The 19323-nt window shown below is 37.5% G+C and overlaps 2 protein-coding genes across 2 annotated transcripts; one reads left to right on the top strand and one right to left on the bottom strand.

The window, feature by feature from the left end:
- Positions 1 to 13: 13 nt before the first annotated feature.
- On the bottom strand, positions 14 to 6696 carry LOC100243637 (MACPF domain-containing protein NSL1). Its single transcript, XM_002273704.5, has 7 exons — positions 5863 to 6696; positions 4311 to 4549; positions 3468 to 3672; positions 3249 to 3332; positions 2941 to 3124; positions 1593 to 1759; positions 14 to 853 (listed from the first exon to the last, which is right to left on the bottom strand). The coding sequence occupies exons 1-7, from the start codon at positions 6130 to 6132 to the stop codon at positions 164 to 166; spliced, it is 1839 nt and encodes a 612-aa protein (XP_002273740.2). The 5' UTR covers positions 6133 to 6696; the 3' UTR covers positions 14 to 163.
- Positions 6697 to 9962: 3266 nt separating this feature from the next.
- LOC100248784 (ethylene-responsive transcription factor 4-like) lies at positions 9963 to 11567 on the top strand. Its single transcript, XM_002279656.5, has one exon. The coding sequence runs from the start codon at positions 10519 to 10521 to the stop codon at positions 11266 to 11268; it is 750 nt and encodes a 249-aa protein (XP_002279692.1). The 5' UTR covers positions 9963 to 10518; the 3' UTR covers positions 11269 to 11567.
- The last annotated feature ends 7756 nt before the right edge of the window (positions 11568 to 19323 follow it).

The following is a 19323-nucleotide window of genomic DNA, read 5'->3' as shown; positions in this document are numbered from 1 at the left end:
CAACCCACAAAAATCAACAATTTCTCCCTTTTTTTTTCTTCCTTTTATTGCAACTTTGATTGTTAAACCAGGCCCAACTTTGTGGGAAAATGATATCTTTCAAGCTGATATTAAATCAGATGATTTACATGACAGAATTTACAACCAAGATGTAAAAGATTTCTCACATCAACAAAGAATCCTCTGACATTATTGTTAATAATGAATACTTCGCTTTGAGTGTGATTCTGCTGCTCTCCATACAGAGCTTCGCTCCTGTGACCACCCAATATCCAGGAGGATCCTCCGGGCCCCTCACCCTTTCCTTCGTATCTACAAAATTCGACATTTTTGGTGGCCTTGCAGGCGTAGGTGGGCCTCCAGGAAAAACTGCTGAATTCAAATCCACTTTGGTGGGCTTCACAGGTGGAGTTAGTCCAGTACTAAACCTTCCACTGATTAACATTGACATGACTCCTGATTTTCGAGAAGAGGTTGAAGGTCCTTCCCATTCAGACCTCCGGAGCTTTGCAGATGCCACCATTGAGAATCCCAGCCTCAGGAACAGAACTTTCTTCATGCCAACAATATTAACCTCAAACCAGGCCTTTGTCACAATAGTAGCATAATCATCAATGCAGGCCCCATTGTATTCAACTGGAGCAGTGCACACATGTGAGAATATGCTCCACTTGACAGGTTCCAGGTAGCCTCGTTTAACAGACTCATCAATGGGCTCGTAGCTATGATCATCTGAGAGTTGGAGGCTCTTGGGAAGAGTTGCAAGGTGCTGGAGATGAATTGCCAGATGGTCACTTTTCCTACCTTCTAAGTATAAACGGATTCCAGTTACCGGCCTGTTTCCAGAATTTACCTACAATTGAGAGATTTAGACACCAGGAAGAACTTAAAGTTTGGTAATAAACAAAAATACGTTCCAGTACCAGAGAAATAACATGGTGAATTTGGAGTATCAATGATAGCTGAACATAAGGGTGTAAAAAAGTGTAGTTCAATTGATTTTTTGAGAACAAATTAGCTGAACCGACAAGGTCAATTTAAGCTTTGAATCAAAACCAAATCGACCTTTTAGTGATGAAAAAACCAAACCAAACCAAGCTTGATTATGGTTGGTATGGTTCGGTTTAGATGATAGGGTGGATGCAACTTAATTTAGGCCTTAAGTCTAATTTGTATTTAAAACTAATTGAACCTATTTGGATTTAAAGTTCAAAATAAATTTTAATTTTTTTAGTCCAAAAACATAATAAATGCATTTGAAAAATAATTTGGCCATAGTTTAAGACCAATGAATTTCTTTAATAGAGTCTAATATTAGGAAAAAAAAACTCATCTAACATTTTAATAATTATTAGACATAAATTTTAAATAATTATATCTAACATTTTACACTTGGTTGGGAGACAAAGAAAACCGAAACTGAACCGATATGATCAGTTTTGGTTGGATTGGATCGGTTTTTCAGTTTCACTTATGCCCATAGATGAACATGACAAGTAATGTACTTAAATGAAATGTAAATAACCAACACCAAGATAGTAATGATGAAAATTACGATTTGAAAATTTTGTTAGAGGTTACACAAAGCATACCTTTTCAGTGTTAATGTAAAGCTTAGGTCCCATAAAAGTGAACTGCAATGCAGGAGAAGCTTGTTTCTTACGTCTAGGACCAAGAGGCAGATCACCATACTCAGGTGCCCATTGCCGAGGTAACTGGAATTCCAGAAACTGATGAAGTTCCTCTATTGGTGGTTTATCTGCATGGCATATCAGTTATCAACTAAAGGTTTACTAGAGGAAACTGCCCTAGCAGCAATAACAGAGTGGAAGTTTCTTGTATAATGAGATGGACAGTCAACCACATGCTAGACACAGTAGAGCAACCCTCATCTTGAACTAGAAATATAAAGGCACATCTTATTGATAATGATGATCTCAAGAAATGATTGGCAATGTTTCAACAGAACAAAGCCGCAGGACAATTATACATAATCAAGGTACAGACAAGTATAACATTGGAAAATTGCAAACCACCAAAGTTTTCATTACCTAGCACCATAATAAAAAATACATCTACATAAAAATTTTAAAATTCTTGTATTTGGACTAGGGCTCTAAATTAAATTGAAGTAAACTCAGACCAAAACAAATCAGCCTTTTTTACCAAGCTTCAGAATATTTTGGACATTTCAATAATTTCTTTACTTTTTTAAAAGGCTATCTAGAAATATAGTTTCAACTAAATGTTTGGTCAATTTAGATTAGTTCTAATGCCCTGGAATTCAGAAAAAAGGTTTTAGGGTCATGCGGAAAAAGTAACTCATAAATTTGTATACCAAAAACGGTACCAAGGATTGTGGCTATTCCATATCTTACCCCACCCTTCCCTAGCTCCCAATGGTGAAAAGGATATTTAAACTGAGTTCACATCAAGCAAATCTATAGACCATTTATGCAATAAGACTGATAATCACTGTTTCTAACAAGGAAAGCAATTACTAGTGCTACTGTAGAAACATGCATGGCTAAAAATCCATAGATCCATCTAGCTGGGCATTGTCAGGCCCATACAATAACCCAGAGGGACTCAAGAGTAGACTAAAACTCTTTTTGCAACCTGCTCACCCTGAATTTTGTTATATAATTATTTCTACAACAGTGTTATAATTATATAAAATTTAGTATTTGATCTTTTGAATCATTAAATGAATGAGGATATGTTTCAGGCTGCATAAAGCAATGTTCAGACTCACTGAAGTTTGGACTTATTTTGGTCTGTGGTCAGTCTGGCATAATTATTTGCCATCCCAATTTCCACATGATTCGGGTAAACTACAGTCCAATGGTACCACATCTCATTATGGGGAAAACAGCAGCATCACTTCAATCTTCAGTCTTAATGAAACCAAACTGGCAATAAAGTAAGAGGCATACTCACATCGAAGGTACAGATTTATTGCATGGCTTAGAAATCCACTGCCTCGGACACCACTCAAGAGTGAAGTTATAGGCACAAAGGACATGGAGATGACATTAGGTGATTGCGATATAGTTGAAAGCCACTGCTTATGACTTTGACCATTATCGATACCACCCCTTCTAACTTGAATGCTTAATAAATCCTGCATTAAAAAATAAAAAATAAAATAAATAAACAAAACTGATATTTTAGCACACTCAAGACAGGATCCTCCCATGGGGTGCAATTTTAAGAAAAAGGATCAAAATAGATGCCGAGAAGCTTACATCATTCTTTGAGTGAGAAATCACAGATGGCCTGATTGCGTTAGCCAATGCTACAGGGAGATCCCAAGCCACAGAACGTTCTTGCTGAAACAATGAACAGGGAGATCAAAAGAAGAAGGCTTATTATATTCTAGAGCTAAAAAGTGCGCGCACACACATGCTTGCACACAGGCATCCACTTCATAGCAATGGTAATAATGATTTTAAGATTCTAGGTACCTTCAGTTTTCCTGAAAATTCAATGGGATTTGATATAAAGTTTCCATTTACATCTTCAGAAAATCTCTCATCAGCCAATTGCTTTAACAATTTCTGTACTTCAGTTGGCTGAAGATTTGAACTTTGCAGCTGTTTAATGTGAATTACATCTTTTCCTCCCATCTTTACCCCAACAACAATATGAGTACCGTATTTTTCAATAAACCTGCACTAAAGATTAAAAATAATTAAAGTTCCCTTATAACAGCTTTTTGGGAGGAAATATGGGTTCAAAAGAAAAGTCAGGTTCCATTTTTCCACCAAAGTAGAGGCTCAGCTTTTCATTACTTTGTTAATAACATGTTAAATGACAGATCATAGACCCAAGCAAGCTCTACCAGATTCAAGAGCATGCTTGGACACTTATCCACACATTAGTTTCTCCAGTACATTGTTATAAGTTATAACTACATGTCACAAATCCCTTTATAACCTCAAGTCACTTCACTCCAGTTTGTTTTTACCCTTTTTTTCCCTGGCTGCCTCATTCGGATGGTTAAGCCGTGTCAAGGATTATCCACTTATATGAACAGTATAAATGAAGATAAACACAGTGTGTGTCACTGAAATAGATTATGTGGCTGGCTTGTTTCTGGGACCTGATTCCAGTATCTATTAACAACACTGGCAAGTTAATTATGTTCAGAGCAGGAAACAATACAATACCAAATACATTTGTTTATCTTAAAAGGTTAGAAATAAATTCCTTTTTCTAATCAAATTGATATTTCTATATGAATCAAGTCTGGTAGAGCATAGGAGATAAAATGCATTCAACTGTTCAGGTTTTAGTTTGAATCTTACCCTGCGAGGGCATCAGGGTCCCATGAAGAAGGGACTTCTCGTTTTATATCCTCTGACAGTGAAATCTGGGATCTTACTAACTCGATATTGTAGAGAGTTATGAACCAACCATCAAAAGCAAGACCTTTTGCAGCACCGGCATCCTTCTGCCAGCAGACTTTGAAGTCGAACATTGAATTAAATAGACCAGAAGGAATTTTACCAGATAGAGACAGATCCTGATTGAATCGCTCAGACATCTAAATAAATGAAAAAGGAAAGGATCAGACAAGATAGGGGTGCCAAGGTACTCATTGTGATCATTTCAATATTCACAAGTATTTCCCATAGTTAAAAGAGAAATATAAAAAAATCAGCCAGTTCAGTAACCACTTGCCAAGTGATAAACATCACCATTCTCAACTCAACTCAAGAGAAGCTAATCCACCTACTTGGTATATCATAATGATTCTCTTCTGCCCGAGAAATAAAAATTTTGAAATAATGAAAACAAAGAACAGTATGAACAAATGTCATTAGCATCAAGCCCTTTTGGCAAGATAAACAGAAAAGTAAGCAATTTCATCAGATAACAAATAGGCATTTTAAAATAAAATAAAATTATTCAATCAATACAAGATACCAACATTAAAGCATTTGTTCCAAGTAAAGAACTGTGGAAATTGTTGCTAGAATAGATGCAAAAATTCTGCTAGGTTACATTCCCACTTAGAAACAAATATTCACAATTGAAAGATTCGAGGAGTAGAAACAATCCCCCTGATATAAGCACTAGATTGTCCCAAATTTTAGTTTATTCACTTAATATGTTCCAATGTCACATTTAGTAACCTATTCAACTGAAACAACAATAACAATTTTTTTTTTTAAGAAAAAAAAACAATGAAATCCTAAATGCAACCAGTACATTTTCCAAGTACTAGTTCAACAGCTAACATCCCAATACCCCATTTTCCAATAATCAACATTTTCCACGATATTCTAAATGTGCTAAGCTGGTGGCTAGTATAGTCTCTGGGAGTTGTACCAAAGTTATAATAGAATCTTGACCTTCACTAGTGTCTGAGGGATGTATGGAAATAAGATCCCAACCCCTGATTTGTGGAATATTTTATTCGATGCTTCTGATAGCAGTGAACAATATCGATCATAAACACATTCGCAATTCCTAGACAACAAGCCTAAATTAGAAATTGGAAACCATCAATTTTAAAACTCTTCCATTAAGTTCCATATGGATAAGGAGAAATGGTCCAAAAAAAAATATATATATATATATATATTTTTATGAAGTTTTAGGTTTTCTGTTTTTCGTTATGGAATCCCAGAGATGCAAAAACTCCTTTCCAACCCACCTAATATACTGATTTATTAATTAAGAAGAGCTCTTCATCCATTGAATCCAATACAGCGAAAAAATATAATATATTCATAAGTCTCTTTCTTTCCTTTGCCTTTCGACGGTTTTCTAAGCATCCAAACAGAAAGCAAACTAAAGTGAACTTTCAAAAACACCCAGAGAAACAAGTAACCTATCATAACCAAAAATCACCTGATTAAACGAAAGAACATCAGAACGAAACCTCGTACGCTCCCCTTTATCGCACTTGATCGATGACGACACGTCCGGCACGATGATTCCACCAGGCAAGACTAGGTCTCGAGTTAGGGCTTGGTCGAGGTCAATCAATCTCGAAAAGGAGGGCCCTGACTTGCAGCCCGATAATCGAATATCGGTGGAGAGATCGTAGCCACAACCGATCACCGAAACAGCCTTTACGGCCGCCGATTGCGGGTCCAACATGGATGCTTTTGGAACCATTGGTCTTGAACAATAAGGCGTACAGAGCGTGGAATTTTGGTAGTGAGATTGGAGTTAGGGTTCAGTTTAAAGGGCTATGGTCTAACCGTGGAAGAAGAGGACTGTTGAAGCTTTCCTTGGGTTCAAAGGGTTGACTTGTAAAAGAGCCGGTAGACAGTGTGGACAGAAACGAAAGACCGCTGCAGTAGCGGCGGCTGACTGACTTGATTGCCACATGGCAAATAGGAGGGGGAAAACGTTCCGTTTGGGCGCCAAACCAGACAACGTGTGGGTTGGTGCAGTTGTTGAAACGATGTCGTCTTGCTGTTGTTTGGACTAGTGGAATGGAGGTTGATTCAGATTTACGATCACCGGCACCGACTATGTGAAGGGCCCAACAACGCCAGGGCCCACCTACTAAGTGGACGTTTAAAGTTGTGGCCCTTGTAAGATTTGGGTCATAGACTTGGGCCCAAGTACAGCCGCTTGTGTTGAAGCTGCATATGAGCCTATGAAGCCCATGGTAAATAAAGTCCCTATTAATTCCATAAAAATTGTGAGGTGCCACTGCCAAGTACAGACCTGGGCCCGACTCCTCTTGTATGCCTAGTGCCTAACAAGTATATATATATATTTAGAGAGAGAGAGAGAGAGAGAGAGAGAGAGAGAGAGAGGATTGTCATTTGTTGAGCCAACAGGCCCAACAGCACATAGCTTGGTTATCGCCAGCAGGAAACCTTTTGTGGGGGTGGTGACACTGCCAAGTAAATTTGGAGTTTATGTACAGTCGAATCAGATCAACAGTTGAGCTTCATCATCAAGTTTGGTGGGCTGCTTCTGGGAAACCTCTAAATGATTGATGGCTCCAAAAGTAACAGACACTCTACATCACTCGTGTGTTTTAATGCCTCATCAACTATACTCTTATTAATTATAATGTAGTAAAATATATATATATATATATATATATATATATATATATATATATATATAATTAAAAAAAATTCAATAGAGTGGACTGGATGAGATAATTAATAAAAAAAAAAATGGTCTCGATGGGAACAATAATAGGTTTAAATATTTTTTTCAACTAAAACTTTTAAAATTCAAAGTATTTAAATCATTTTACTTAATTTGTCTAGACATTTATAATGTATGGCCCCATATTTATTATAATTATTCACATTCAAATTTTAAATTAAAATTTTGGAATTAACCTTTACAATTATTATACATAATGATAGTATAATTTGTTATTTAAAATAAAAATACTTTTAAAAAATATTTTCAAAATATCATTTTTGTTTATCTTTTTACATTTTTTATTCTAATTTTTAATTTTATTAAGAAAAAAATAAGTTTTATGATTATATAATATTTTCAACATATTTTTATTATTTTTGTAATGAAATATAGGTACGACATAAATGTAATATACTTACAATACAAATACATTATCATTACAATATATTACAACATAATTTAATTTATTTTTGTTTAATTTTTTTCGCGAATACCAAATGAATAATTGTGAATTATTCTATTTAATAGTTGTGTGTCAGCCAATTGAATATTTATATATTATTCAATTGATGAGTGCTCTTAAAAAATAATTATTCATTCTATTATGATAATAACCATATATAAACGATATAATAATCTTAGAATATGGTTTTTATTTATGAAATATTGAAAATGATTTTTTTACAAGATTCTTTAAAAAATCTCAATATTTTTTAAAAAGAAAAAATAATAAATTTTAAACTGTCACTTAATTATTGAAAAGTGAGCAACAATTTTTTCAAATCTGAGAAATATACTATTGATTATTTATGTTTATCATCATGTATGAGTTCCACCTCATTGATGGTCTCAAATTTATTTATAAATAATATAAAAAATAAATTTAAAGATAAAATTATCTTCTAAAATTCATTTAGTTCCTAGTAATTATCTCGTCCAAACCCACCTTACCGGCTAAATTTGGGAACTTGACTTTGTCCTAAGTCCCAACTTCCATCACTTGGCCCAAATGTGAAAACAAGCACAAATTAGTGATTTTGACAGTCAACACGCAAAACCACAACGTATCCTTCACCATCCTATTAAATTCCACATCACAATCCACCATCCAAAATTCATGATGCTTTTTGACTCCTCTGCCCATCCAACTTCAAAGCCAGAGGGCCAGGAGGCAGACCCTCCCATCGCACCCACTCTTACTTACCCAACGCTCCTCATACCTCATACGATCTGACTCCCAAATTAACTCTTGCTTGTCGTACCCCGTCTCCATCATACGGCTCGTGGACACAAGTCATGCAAGCATGGCCTCCAGGTTGACTGTTTGGCCCTCGGGAAAACAAGTGGTGCAAAGATAAAGAAAATGTCGAAATGGCTGCTGCCTAGAGTGGCTCATGGTCAGGGCTACATCTTGCTTTGCCACCAACCCTCTCATCCACAGCCACAAGCAACCAAGCTGCGGATCATGGTTTCAACACACATATTACGGTCAACGTGTCTCGTACCAAGGTTCGTGACACTTGGATTAAGGTTTCCATGACACGTGTCTTTGAAGGTTGTCTATCAAGTGCAGCAGCTGTACAGCGGACGCCATGCGGAAGGTCAAGCAGGTCAATTACAAGGCAGATATTTAGCGGGCCCCACTTTAGCCGAACAGCCGGCAGAAAAAATATGCAGCTGATTTGCCAGCGTAAAATGTGGAATCTAACGTGGTGGTTCTGGGAAACAAAAGAAAACAATTTCAGTTCAAGTTTTGGCAACCCTTTCATTATTTGAGCCTTTGAAGGGCCCTATCTTCAACCCTATCTCTTATTCTTTAATAAAATTTGAAATAATCTATACATCATATCCAAAATCTTTTATTAATGTACGGGTGTCACGCTTACGAGAGTCGAAACGTGCACAAAGCATGAATTTGTTACCTAAAAAAAAAAAGAAGGAAATACAGGCAATTATCTAGTCATTTTTATTAATAATAATTCGCTTGCGTGTGCAGATTCTTTCTGCTTTAATTGCTGCGGTGCATGAACAAAGAAAAGAGAAAGGGCAAAAGGGTGAGGGCTGAGGTAAGGAATTCCTGAACTACCACCTAACACCACACCCAGTAAAGATGAAAGCTCCCTTTACCATAAAATAAAATAAAATAAAACATGGAAAAATCATGCCATAATTGTTTGAGATAACTAACATGCAAAAAGAGCATTCTCCTTTTATAAACTTTCCTTATTTGCAGCGGCAAAATAATAACATTATTGTTTACAACAAAAAAGTAGGGGAATTTTTTATCACCAACAAAAAAAAAAGTGAAAATAATAATAATTACGGAATCGAAGGTAGATTATGCAACAAGGGGCAAAACGAAATAATTAAAATATAACAAATTAGTTTGTTTACTACCATTTTTTTTTTCTCAGTCCCTCACCTTCCTCTTATCAGTCACATCGAAATGATGATAGAAGAATGGAGGGTTGATTGGGAGTGTTGAGTGCGTGTTAGACACGGATGAGAGGGGAGCGTGGGTTAGAAAAATGTCGGATGAAATTGATACTGCTGTCAGAAACTAATCCAGTGGTAGCAGACGTTGGGCAGGAATTGCGTTAGGTTGTGCGCCTTCACGTCAACACGCGTAAGTAAGGGGACGCGTGTCGAGATGTGATTAGGCAAACCGATCAGCTGTTGGTCCAAGCGAGCGGTTCAAAGGGGGAAGCGTGGTGATGCCCGGGGGAGAGACCAAAGCAATGCCCTCTATCAAATCAAACCGATCCATTTCACGCGGCGAGATAGCGGAACATGCCGACAACTCCTCACCACTTTCTCTCTCTCTCTTTTTTTTTTTTAACCCCCGACTCTCCCCACGAACCCTTTCTGTTCTTTCAATTTTAATATCGTATCATAATCATGTAAATATACACGAATTAAATTTTATCGAATTTTTTGGAGTCTTCATCCAATAGAGTAATGACAATTTGAGAATTATATACAACTTACAGGCGTGGTGGGAGAGAGTTGGGTGAACGCGCTTAAGGAACGCGTGGGCGGTCCAACATAATCCTCCGATCACAGCACGCAATCAACTGTTGCATTTACAGCCGTTAGATAATGATAATGATGCCAATGGTCTGCCGCCTCGTCTCGTCTCTCGACATACCACATGCCACGTAATCGGGGGACTAGAATAGTAAATTGCCACCACGCTCGTTTAGGGCGGCTGCCACAGATCAGTCAAATCCCTCGTTGACTGTGCCCACCCTTTCTTAGCTTTTATTCAATTCCTCGCCGATCCCCTTCTCTATAAAACCATCTCCCCACCTTTCTTTGCTCTCGACCCTACACTCTTTTGTTTCATTTTAGCACTGCAAATTAGAACCGCGACGAATCGAGAATATGGCGCCCAAGGAGAAAGTTGCCGGAGTTAAGCCTAGCGCCAACGCCAAGGAGGTGCATTTCAGGGGCGTTAGGAAGAGACCGTGGGGGAGATACGCCGCCGAGATCAGGGATCCAGGGAAGAAGAGCCGTGTATGGCTTGGAACTTTTGATACGGCGGAGGAAGCCGCCAAGGCGTACGACTCCGCCGCCCGGGAGTTTCGCGGCGCCAAGGCGAAGACCAACTTTCCTTTGGTTTCTGAGAATCTGAACAACAATAATCAGAGTCCGAGCCAGAGCAGCACCGTGGAGTCTTCCAGCCGGGAGGGATTTTCGCCGGCTCTAATGGTTGATTCCTCTCCATTGGATCTTAATCTGCTGCACGGAGGTGGCGTCGGCGTTGGCGTTGGCGTCGGCGTTGGTGCTGCTGCTGGATATGCCACTGCCTTGAGATTTCCGTTTCAGCATCATCAGTTTCAAGTTTCCTCCCCTTCGCCGGCTGCCGGAATTGTTCCGACCGGAGGCTTGCCTGCGGCGAATCACCTTTTCTACTTTGACGCGATGTTACGGACTGGGAGAGTGAATCAAGATTTTCAGAGACTGAGGTTCGACCGTGCGGCGTCTGATTTCCGCGCCGCGCTTACCGGTGGGGTCCAGAGCGATTCCGACTCATCATCTGTGGTTGATTTGAACCACAACGATCTCAAGCCTCGCGCACGCGTTCTCATCGATCTCGATCTGAACCGCCCTCCCCCGCCTGAAATCGCCTGAATACTTCTCTGATCTTTGCGTCCTCACTGGATAACGTTTCAATTCGTTTTTTTTTTTCCCTTGAAAAATTTTCTCTTTTCTTATCTATTCTACCATAGGAAGAAAATAGGCAAAAAGAAAAAAACAAAATTTAGGAAGAAAAGTGGTTGCGATGGCTTGAGAGTCCCATCTCCATGTGTATAGCTGATCTCTTTTTTGCAACAGAGAAATCAAGCGTTTCTCACAGTTGTTGGTAACAAGTAACTGCTGTTTCAGATGTACTCTGTTTTTGTTCAAGGAGCAATTGACGATTTCTTGAATCTCGCTTCAAACACTTATTTTTATTTATTTCATTTCCCTTCATGAACACCGGAACCGTGCCGGATTACTCAACGGCGGACATGCCACGGTACGTGGGATCCATGTCCAGTACGGACACCACACGATCGATGTTGTTGACTTGAGAGTTAGAGAGCGGTTGCTGGAATCACTGCCACGTGTGGTAGCTTTTCCTTTAAGGAGCGTAAGGAATAATTGGACAGGTGTCAGCCGTCGGCAGCAAAGCATGTGTTTTTTATATTTAAAATTTTAAAATAGAATCAATATCCTTTGGAGTAACTGGCGTGTTGCCCCATGCCCCATGCCCCTAACCCCCTCCCTTATTTTTTGTTTTTTCCTTTTTCTTCAACAATTGAAATTTTAGCTCTTAGTTTGCAATATACAATTGCATGGCTCTGATTAATTTATGACGATCGTGAAAATAGGATATTGAAATATGAGCCTATTCAATTTCAAGATGACATCCTTGACTAGGACGTTATGCTTTAGTGTTGAAAATGGTGTTGCTTTAGCTTTTAAATGGCAAATGATTTGGTTGCCCATTGTTTTTCATAAAAGGGAGACCCCTTTCTAAGTATGGTATTGAGAAGTTATTATCATTTTCTATCATGCAACCAAACTTTTTTGACCCAATTTTCTTTAAAATATTAGGAAATTGGACAGACATACCCATCAAATTTTATTTCTTGATCTTACCGTATATATTTGAATATGAATTCCCCACAGTAGTATTAGAACTGGAAATTGATGTGATGTCTCTCTAGAAATAGCTACTCCTAATAATCTCATCATAAACCAAGTTGTTGCTTTGATCAGCATCCCACTGTAAGTGCAAGGTGGTGTTGTTATCGTGGGTTCCACTTCCACAGCCGATGAGCCTCCTCTTCGAAACGCACTTTGTTTGTGTACAGGGAATGTGAAGGAAAAAATTAAATATCTTTAGGCTAACCCAATTGGAATAATTAAAAGTAGAGTTAAGTGGTGTTTGTTTTTTTGGTTTTTTACTTAGATTGTTTGTTTTTTTACTTTTTCATAACTTATTATAAACTTTTTACTAAATAGAAAAAATAACACAATGATTTTTTTTACTTTTTAATACTTAATAGAAATAAAATACTATAAAAACAAATAACTTAATATTTAATACTATTAAGTATTTAGGTTCTATTTAAAATTAAGTAAAAAAACAAACATCACCTAGTTTAAATTAATAAGACAAATTAAGGCGATTTGAAAAGTTGTTTTAGAAATTGAAAACATACAAGTGATGGTTTCTGTAATTTATATGAAACCTCTTTCTTCTCTCATTAATAATTATTATTAATTTCTGGAAAGCAATGAATGTGATGCTAAAATAGGTGTAAAGAAAATAATCTGTCTCTTTATATATCTTGGTAAAGATATTAAAAATTTTCATATTAAAAAATTTTAAATAAATAAAAATCCATTAATTGCATATTTAAGTATGAAAACAATGTAACCGAAAGCGCGATAAATGAATACAAATGAAAATGGAGGGTAAGATAACGCCACTAAAATCTCGCGAGTAAATGGTAGGAATGGGTTAAAATTCACGGGAGATGAGCGGTGGGAGGGTAATACCTTTGTTGACTGGGCACCTCTCGAGATTCGGTTTGGATTGCACGTGTTATACGGCCGTCCGATCGCGTTCATTATATCAACGCGAAAATGGGGTAGCAGACAGGGGTGGGGACCACGTGGACGCGGGCGCCGGAAGTGGAAGCGCGGCTGCTGCTTTTTGGTGGGCCCGGTCTTGGTCGTCGAAATCTATGAACAAGATTTCGCTTTCCTTTTATTTAATCAAACATATTTTTAATTGCCTTTCCACTTGGGGTCATTTCTTTATTAATTAATTAATCACTCATGATATCATGGCCATGTCATGGATGGCAGCCGCGGTGCGTACAACCATGCATGTTATAATAACCTCATATGGGTATGAGGGTCTGATGGGATGGGACATGCCATCCAATCAGTTGGTGGTCCACATTCAGCGTCATCACCACCCGCTAACCAGTCGCATCATATCCATCAATGATTCATCCACTTAAAAAAATCAAAGTAATTTGGTAAATAAAAATAAATTATATTTAAAAGTATAATATTGTATTATGGCGTCGGCAATGTTTTCGGGGACTGCCAGAGAGAAAAGGAGGTGGAGAGGTGGCGGGCCAAGGAATTTGAAATGTGTACGGCGGGGAGTGGCGTGATGCATGGTGACGTGTCGGATAGGGACAGACAGTTACGCCGGCGGGTCGGCGTATTAGGGAGAAAAAGAGGTGTAATGTGGGACCCAGGGCAGCGACGCAGTGGAAGAAAAAAGAAACGCATAGTTGTATGCCACGTGCCCGGATGAGAGAGGAGAGAGAGGGAAGTAAAGCAACCGCCAAAAGCAAAGGGGTGGGTTAGGTGTGGGCGGCTGCTGCCGCACCGCCTTTTTAAGTGGAAGTTTGTTGCTGAATGAGGTGACACCTCCTCTCCCTCATGATCATTATTTTTTAATTTAATTATTATTTTCTAGCATCTTCGGCGTGGTTTAGCAGCGCATTGTAGTCGCTGATTCCTAGAAGACTTTTCCCTTTTGGCGTAATCGCTGCGCACCCCACCTTTTGTTGTACAACGATTTGGACGGTGCTGATTTCATCTCCTCTTCTAGAAATTCCAAAGAAGAACAGCAAAAAGACTGGTGAAAATAGTAATTATTGATACTGATTATAATTTTTATTTTTTTTTCTTTTTATTCTAAACTTGCGAGTTGCGAAAGGATAAAGGGATAAGGTAAACAGCGTGTGAGACGTCCAGTCAGAATCTCTGACAGAGTTACACGTGGGAGATTCATAGATACTTGAGCTTAGAATGGGTTTTGCCTTAGTTATCTGCTACTTCTTGGGCTTCTCCATCAACTGCCTTTTTCGCCTCCCCCGAATATCAATTGGATTAAAGGTGTCTGCCATCAACGTCACTCGTTGGTTAATAATATATTTATTAGGAATAATATTATTTAATATACAAGTCAGCTTTCAGTTAACATGGAGCATTGATTAATGCAGGGTCGATCAATGTAGGGATTCATTTGTTCCATTGAGATTGTATCACACACAGCTACAGTTAAAGCATATTAACATTGTATGTTTCGAAACATTTTTAAAACCGTTTTCAAGAAATGATTTAAAAAAATAAAAATTATGTTTAGGAATTTAAAATCTATTCTATATTTAAAAATAATAATTTTTATTTGCAATATTATTTAAAAAAAAAATATTCTTTATTATATTCATATAAATATTTATAAAAAAAATCCTTAAAAAAGTGAAAACAATTTAAAACAATTAAAATATATATAATTTGACAAATAATAAAATAATTATTTTTCATTAAAATTTATCAAACACATTTCTAGGTTTCCAAATGGGTTTGTTTTTTTTCCAATAACAAATTCTGAGAAGCTTTTATCTTCTCTTATCATACAAACTTATAAAAATTAGTTCGGCCAATACATTATAATTGTGCTGATACCATAATTAGAAAGGGCAAAATGATTTAAACATGTTTTTTGGGACCTTAGTTAATCTAACTCCTTGCTTCACTATTCCTTTGTGCACAAAAGCAGTGTTTGGGAATATTCTTAAATAATCCTCTTTTTGAAACATTAAGTTATGCATGTATATATATGTATTATGACTAGGTATATTTTTAATATCACATTGAGGGTTTCTTCAAGGAACACCTTGAATTAGTTGAAAGGTCACATTAAGTGTAATAATAGGTGGTGGTTGTGCATGTAACAAGTAGATATCCATTGAAAGTGTACCACATTACCAAGTTTTTCTTTTTTTGGCTAACACATAAATAGAGAACAAAAGAAAAATGTAGGAACATGTCAAATAAGTCTGCACGGAATATTTCTTTAAAGAAACTTGTGTCCCTTAGAAAGTAGCAATGCTTGTGGTCACTACAGATAAGGATGTTGTTAGCCTCCAATACCGCAACACTAAGCGCCTCATTGGTAGGCCCTTGCACTCATGAGGACCTTAAGGATGAGGCAAGGTGGAGACGGAGGTTTTGAATGCATCACAAAGGAGGTGAAGTGTTGCCAAAAGGGGGCAACACTTGTGTTGGCACAAGGTATCGCGTACAATAGCAGGTTGCACACAACAAGCTAGTCCATGACATGGATAATGAACTCATTGTGCCATGGTACCTTGATATAGCCCATGGGCAGGCACCAGTGCATAGGCTAGAGCGCACTGATACATCAGAGAGATGGGTTGGACACATGAACATGGCTAAGGCTAGATGCTGATGCGGGGCTAACTAGCACACACAAGATATTTGATGTAGGCTTGACCCACATGTATTAGAGGCTAAAGACTAGATTGGCATAGGTGACTTGCAACACGGGTCGAACATGATATTTGGCTGAGTTGTAAAGGTAGTTACATCGCATCCATTAGGAAAAGACACCTTAAGTGCCAGGCTTTGGCTCAACACAAAGGGAACATCATATAGGCTTGTGGGTTGTGCATGAAGCATGAAGAGATGCCTTAAGCTAAAGAGGTGTGTATTCAACTAGGTGTTTATGGCAGTTTTCTAAACCACATCCCCAAGTTTCTACTTGAATTCAAAATTCAAAAGGAATGACAATAGGTGTATAAAGCTCCTGCATTGCAAAAAGACAAAGAGGAGAGTGTGATCAGATTATACTACTCTTGTGGGGGGTTGGGTTCTCTGACTTAGACAAAATTGTACAAGTATTGAGACACTAAGAAAAAATAATTTAATCTTATAATTGTTGAGTAATACAAGTTGGGAAGGTTCTCGTATCTGGTTGGTTATCTATTTATGTTTGCTTTTGCTATGACTTTCGATCGTGTTAGCTAAGGTTGTGCCACGCTTAACCAAAAACAAATTATCGCCTTTTTGCTAGGTGTAAGAGTAGTTGTAAATGGGTCATGGTAGTCTACCGCCCTGGGATTACGGGAATCGCGTTAATCTAGTGCTCCTTAAAGTTTCTTTTTTCTTTGTCCTAACGTAAAACAGGGAAGAGTAGATTCCATTTGAATATTTATTAGAATTTTTTTAACAATGTAAAAGAGCCAAAACAAAATAATTTTATTTTTCTTCCATTAATCTGTTTAAATTAAGTTTTCATTAAAATGGAATGAATAAAAATAATATTTTCAAGATGTGAAAAAAAAGAAATGAAAGGTCTGTTTGATAATTATATTTTTAAAGTAGTTTGAAAAATAGTTTTTAAAATACTTTATAAAATAAAAGTTTGTTTGAGAATATGAAATATTTTTTAATTATTAAATATATTTTTAAAATAATTTTTTTATGTGTGAAGTTTTATTTTTTATTATTATATATATTCATATAATTATTTTTTAAAATATCTCTAAAAAATTTTTAGTAAAAAGATAATATATTCTCTAAAAATATTTTATTTTTTATTTTTTATAATATAAAATACAAAACAATTTTATGGTTATTGGTTTTCCAATTTTTTTATTTTGTAAAATGGAAAATAAGCGATTTTTTATTTTTATTTTCTATTTTAAAAAATAATCTAAACGAAAATTGACAAGGAGGAATTCTCATTCTCCATTCCAACGTTCCAAACGAGTCAATGATTTGGCTACACTGGGTTAGGAATTTAAAATTGATTTCTTGTTGGGAGGAATTGGTACTGACGCCTTCCAGTCTGGTTCAATGGATTGATCTTCTTTCTCCTTGTTATTGCTTGCTTTCACAAAAAGCAACTTTTTTAACGTTACCACCATAGGATCCTGTTTGGACTTCAATGTTTGTCCCCGGCAGCCCTGCGGGTCATAACCGCGTTCCTTGTTTGACTGCTACTTAAGACTTAAGAAGGCCCATCTCTAACGGAGAAAGAAAATCAAGGTTGAGCAAAATTGTCGGCCCACTTTCATTCAATAAATTTCCCCATATTTTCAAAACCTACCATCTGTTTCCTGTGGTATTTTACAAATCCTTGGTGGTTTCTATAAATGGTGTCCCGACTCCCTGTCCCTCTGTAAGCTAGCTACTTGAAGAATAGGGGATAATATCACCTTATCGGTAAGATGGTCCATTGCTCATTAAATCTGGTCCCCAATGACACCCCCTTTAGCCATTTGCATCTGCAGATGATCTGCTGGTTACAGCCACTTTTTATGGAACATTCGGGATTGCCTCAAACATGCTTCTTCCCTTCTTTACTTTTGGTAAACAGTAAACAGTAAACACCCCCACCCCCACCCCCAACATAAACTTTTAGATGTATGGGATAATAAATCATCATGCAGACGGCAGGCTGGCAGCTACCACACGACAAACCCCAAATATACATACACAGAGAGAGAAGGGAAATGGAGGTTCTTTAATTTTTAATAATCCACTTGACCACCATGAAAAAGAAAAACCCACGGCTCTGCTGCCTTCCAACATGCCCTGCATGGCCACGCATAATCATCAAAACTTTGAATTCACATTCCCCACTCTCTCATCAGTCATCAGTCATCAGTCATCATCTTTTTCTTCCAAATAAAATATTTTAACTTCGCTGTCACGGGACTGCCTTTGGGATTCTTCGTCTCCTTCGCAAGTAAAAACTTCAAACTTTGCTAATAATAAAAAAAAATTGTCAAGCTAAGACAGGAATCATATATTTTTATGTTTGTCCTTTACTGAATTCATGACGTTAGACAGTGCGTGGGAAAAAGCATTATTCAAAGCTTGAAAGAAAAAAAAAAAAAAAGACAGAAATAAAAATGGCTGGTTGAAAAGTTGACGAGGACAAGCAAAAGACAGAGGAAAGGAAAAGAAGGACTCTATTTTATATACATATATGGGCGTGGAAGGGCAGCCCACTCCATGATGGGATTGGTTCTGCCACGTACAGAAAGGTCAAGACCCGGTCAAACCCACCACCCACCTCATCATCATCATCATATTCACCATGTATGATGGATGAGGAGGAGGAGGATGATGATAATTATAATGATGATGGGTGAAGAAAACACGTGACATAGCTAACGCCGCCGTGACCGACAAGGGTGACGGAGTCTTTACGTGGGACACGCCAAAGGGTAGACCGCCGTGACGCCTCTGCTGCCGACAGATTATTCGCTCGTGAGGGGGCCGGGGGGGCATTTATTTAAAACGACATCTGCCACCGCCACGTGGGAAATTGGGCCCACATAACATAATAAATAATATTAATTTAAAAAAAAAACAGAGGAGCGTCAAATCTGTGGTGGTGTAAATAGGTGAAATGACGGCCGGGTCCAGGTGCAGGTGCAGCAGCTCTGATGCTGCTGACGCTGTATTAGGTGTGGGCTTGCGTGTCTGCTTCTCTTTCTTCGCCCATATTGCAGTCCCCCTTTTCTGACAATTACGTGATTTTCTTGGACGCATCTTCAATTGCGTTGCGCCAAACTCTCCCAGCAGCCAAACGCCTAGAATATTTCTTTTCCGCAGCATTGGTACAGCCTTTAAACTTCTCCTGTTTGTCTCGTAATATGATAAATTAACTTATACATGTGGTTTTTTAGTCTCCGATATAACTAGGCAGTATCAGCACTCCTCTAATTCTGATTTTTCTTCTTCATTAGGTTTCTGCTGATATTGATTGAGAAGTATATCATCCATGGATAAACCTGTCTTCCGGTCTATTGTGCATAAAGGTTGAGTACACCAAGGACTTTCTTTTGT

This window comes from Vitis vinifera, chromosome 10 (genome assembly GCF_030704535.1).
Source record: "Vitis vinifera cultivar Pinot Noir 40024 chromosome 10, ASM3070453v1".
NCBI classification, from domain to species: domain Eukaryota; kingdom Viridiplantae; phylum Streptophyta; class Magnoliopsida; order Vitales; family Vitaceae; genus Vitis; species Vitis vinifera.
This window is presented reverse-complemented; position numbering and strand designations above follow the sequence as displayed.

What these genes read in the sequence shown, in the direction of transcription:
- LOC100243637 (XM_002273704.5), bottom strand. Translation starts at nt 6,132, where the DNA reads ATGGTTCCAAAAGCATCCATGTTGGACCCGCAATCGGCGGCCGTAAAG. An exon ending in ATGTTCTTTCGTTTAATCAG is followed by an intron (nt 4,550 to 5,862) that starts GTGATTTTTGGT and finishes TCATTTATTTAG; the next exon opens with ATGTCTGAGCGATTCAATCA. An exon ending in TTTCTCACTCAAAGAATGAT is followed by an intron (nt 3,125 to 3,248) that starts GTAAGCTTCTCG and finishes TTTTTAATGCAG; the next exon opens with GATTTATTAAGCATTCAAGT.
- LOC100248784 (XM_002279656.5), top strand. Translation starts at nt 10,519, where the DNA reads ATGGCGCCCAAGGAGAAAGTTGCCGGAGTTAAGCCTAGCGCCAACGCC.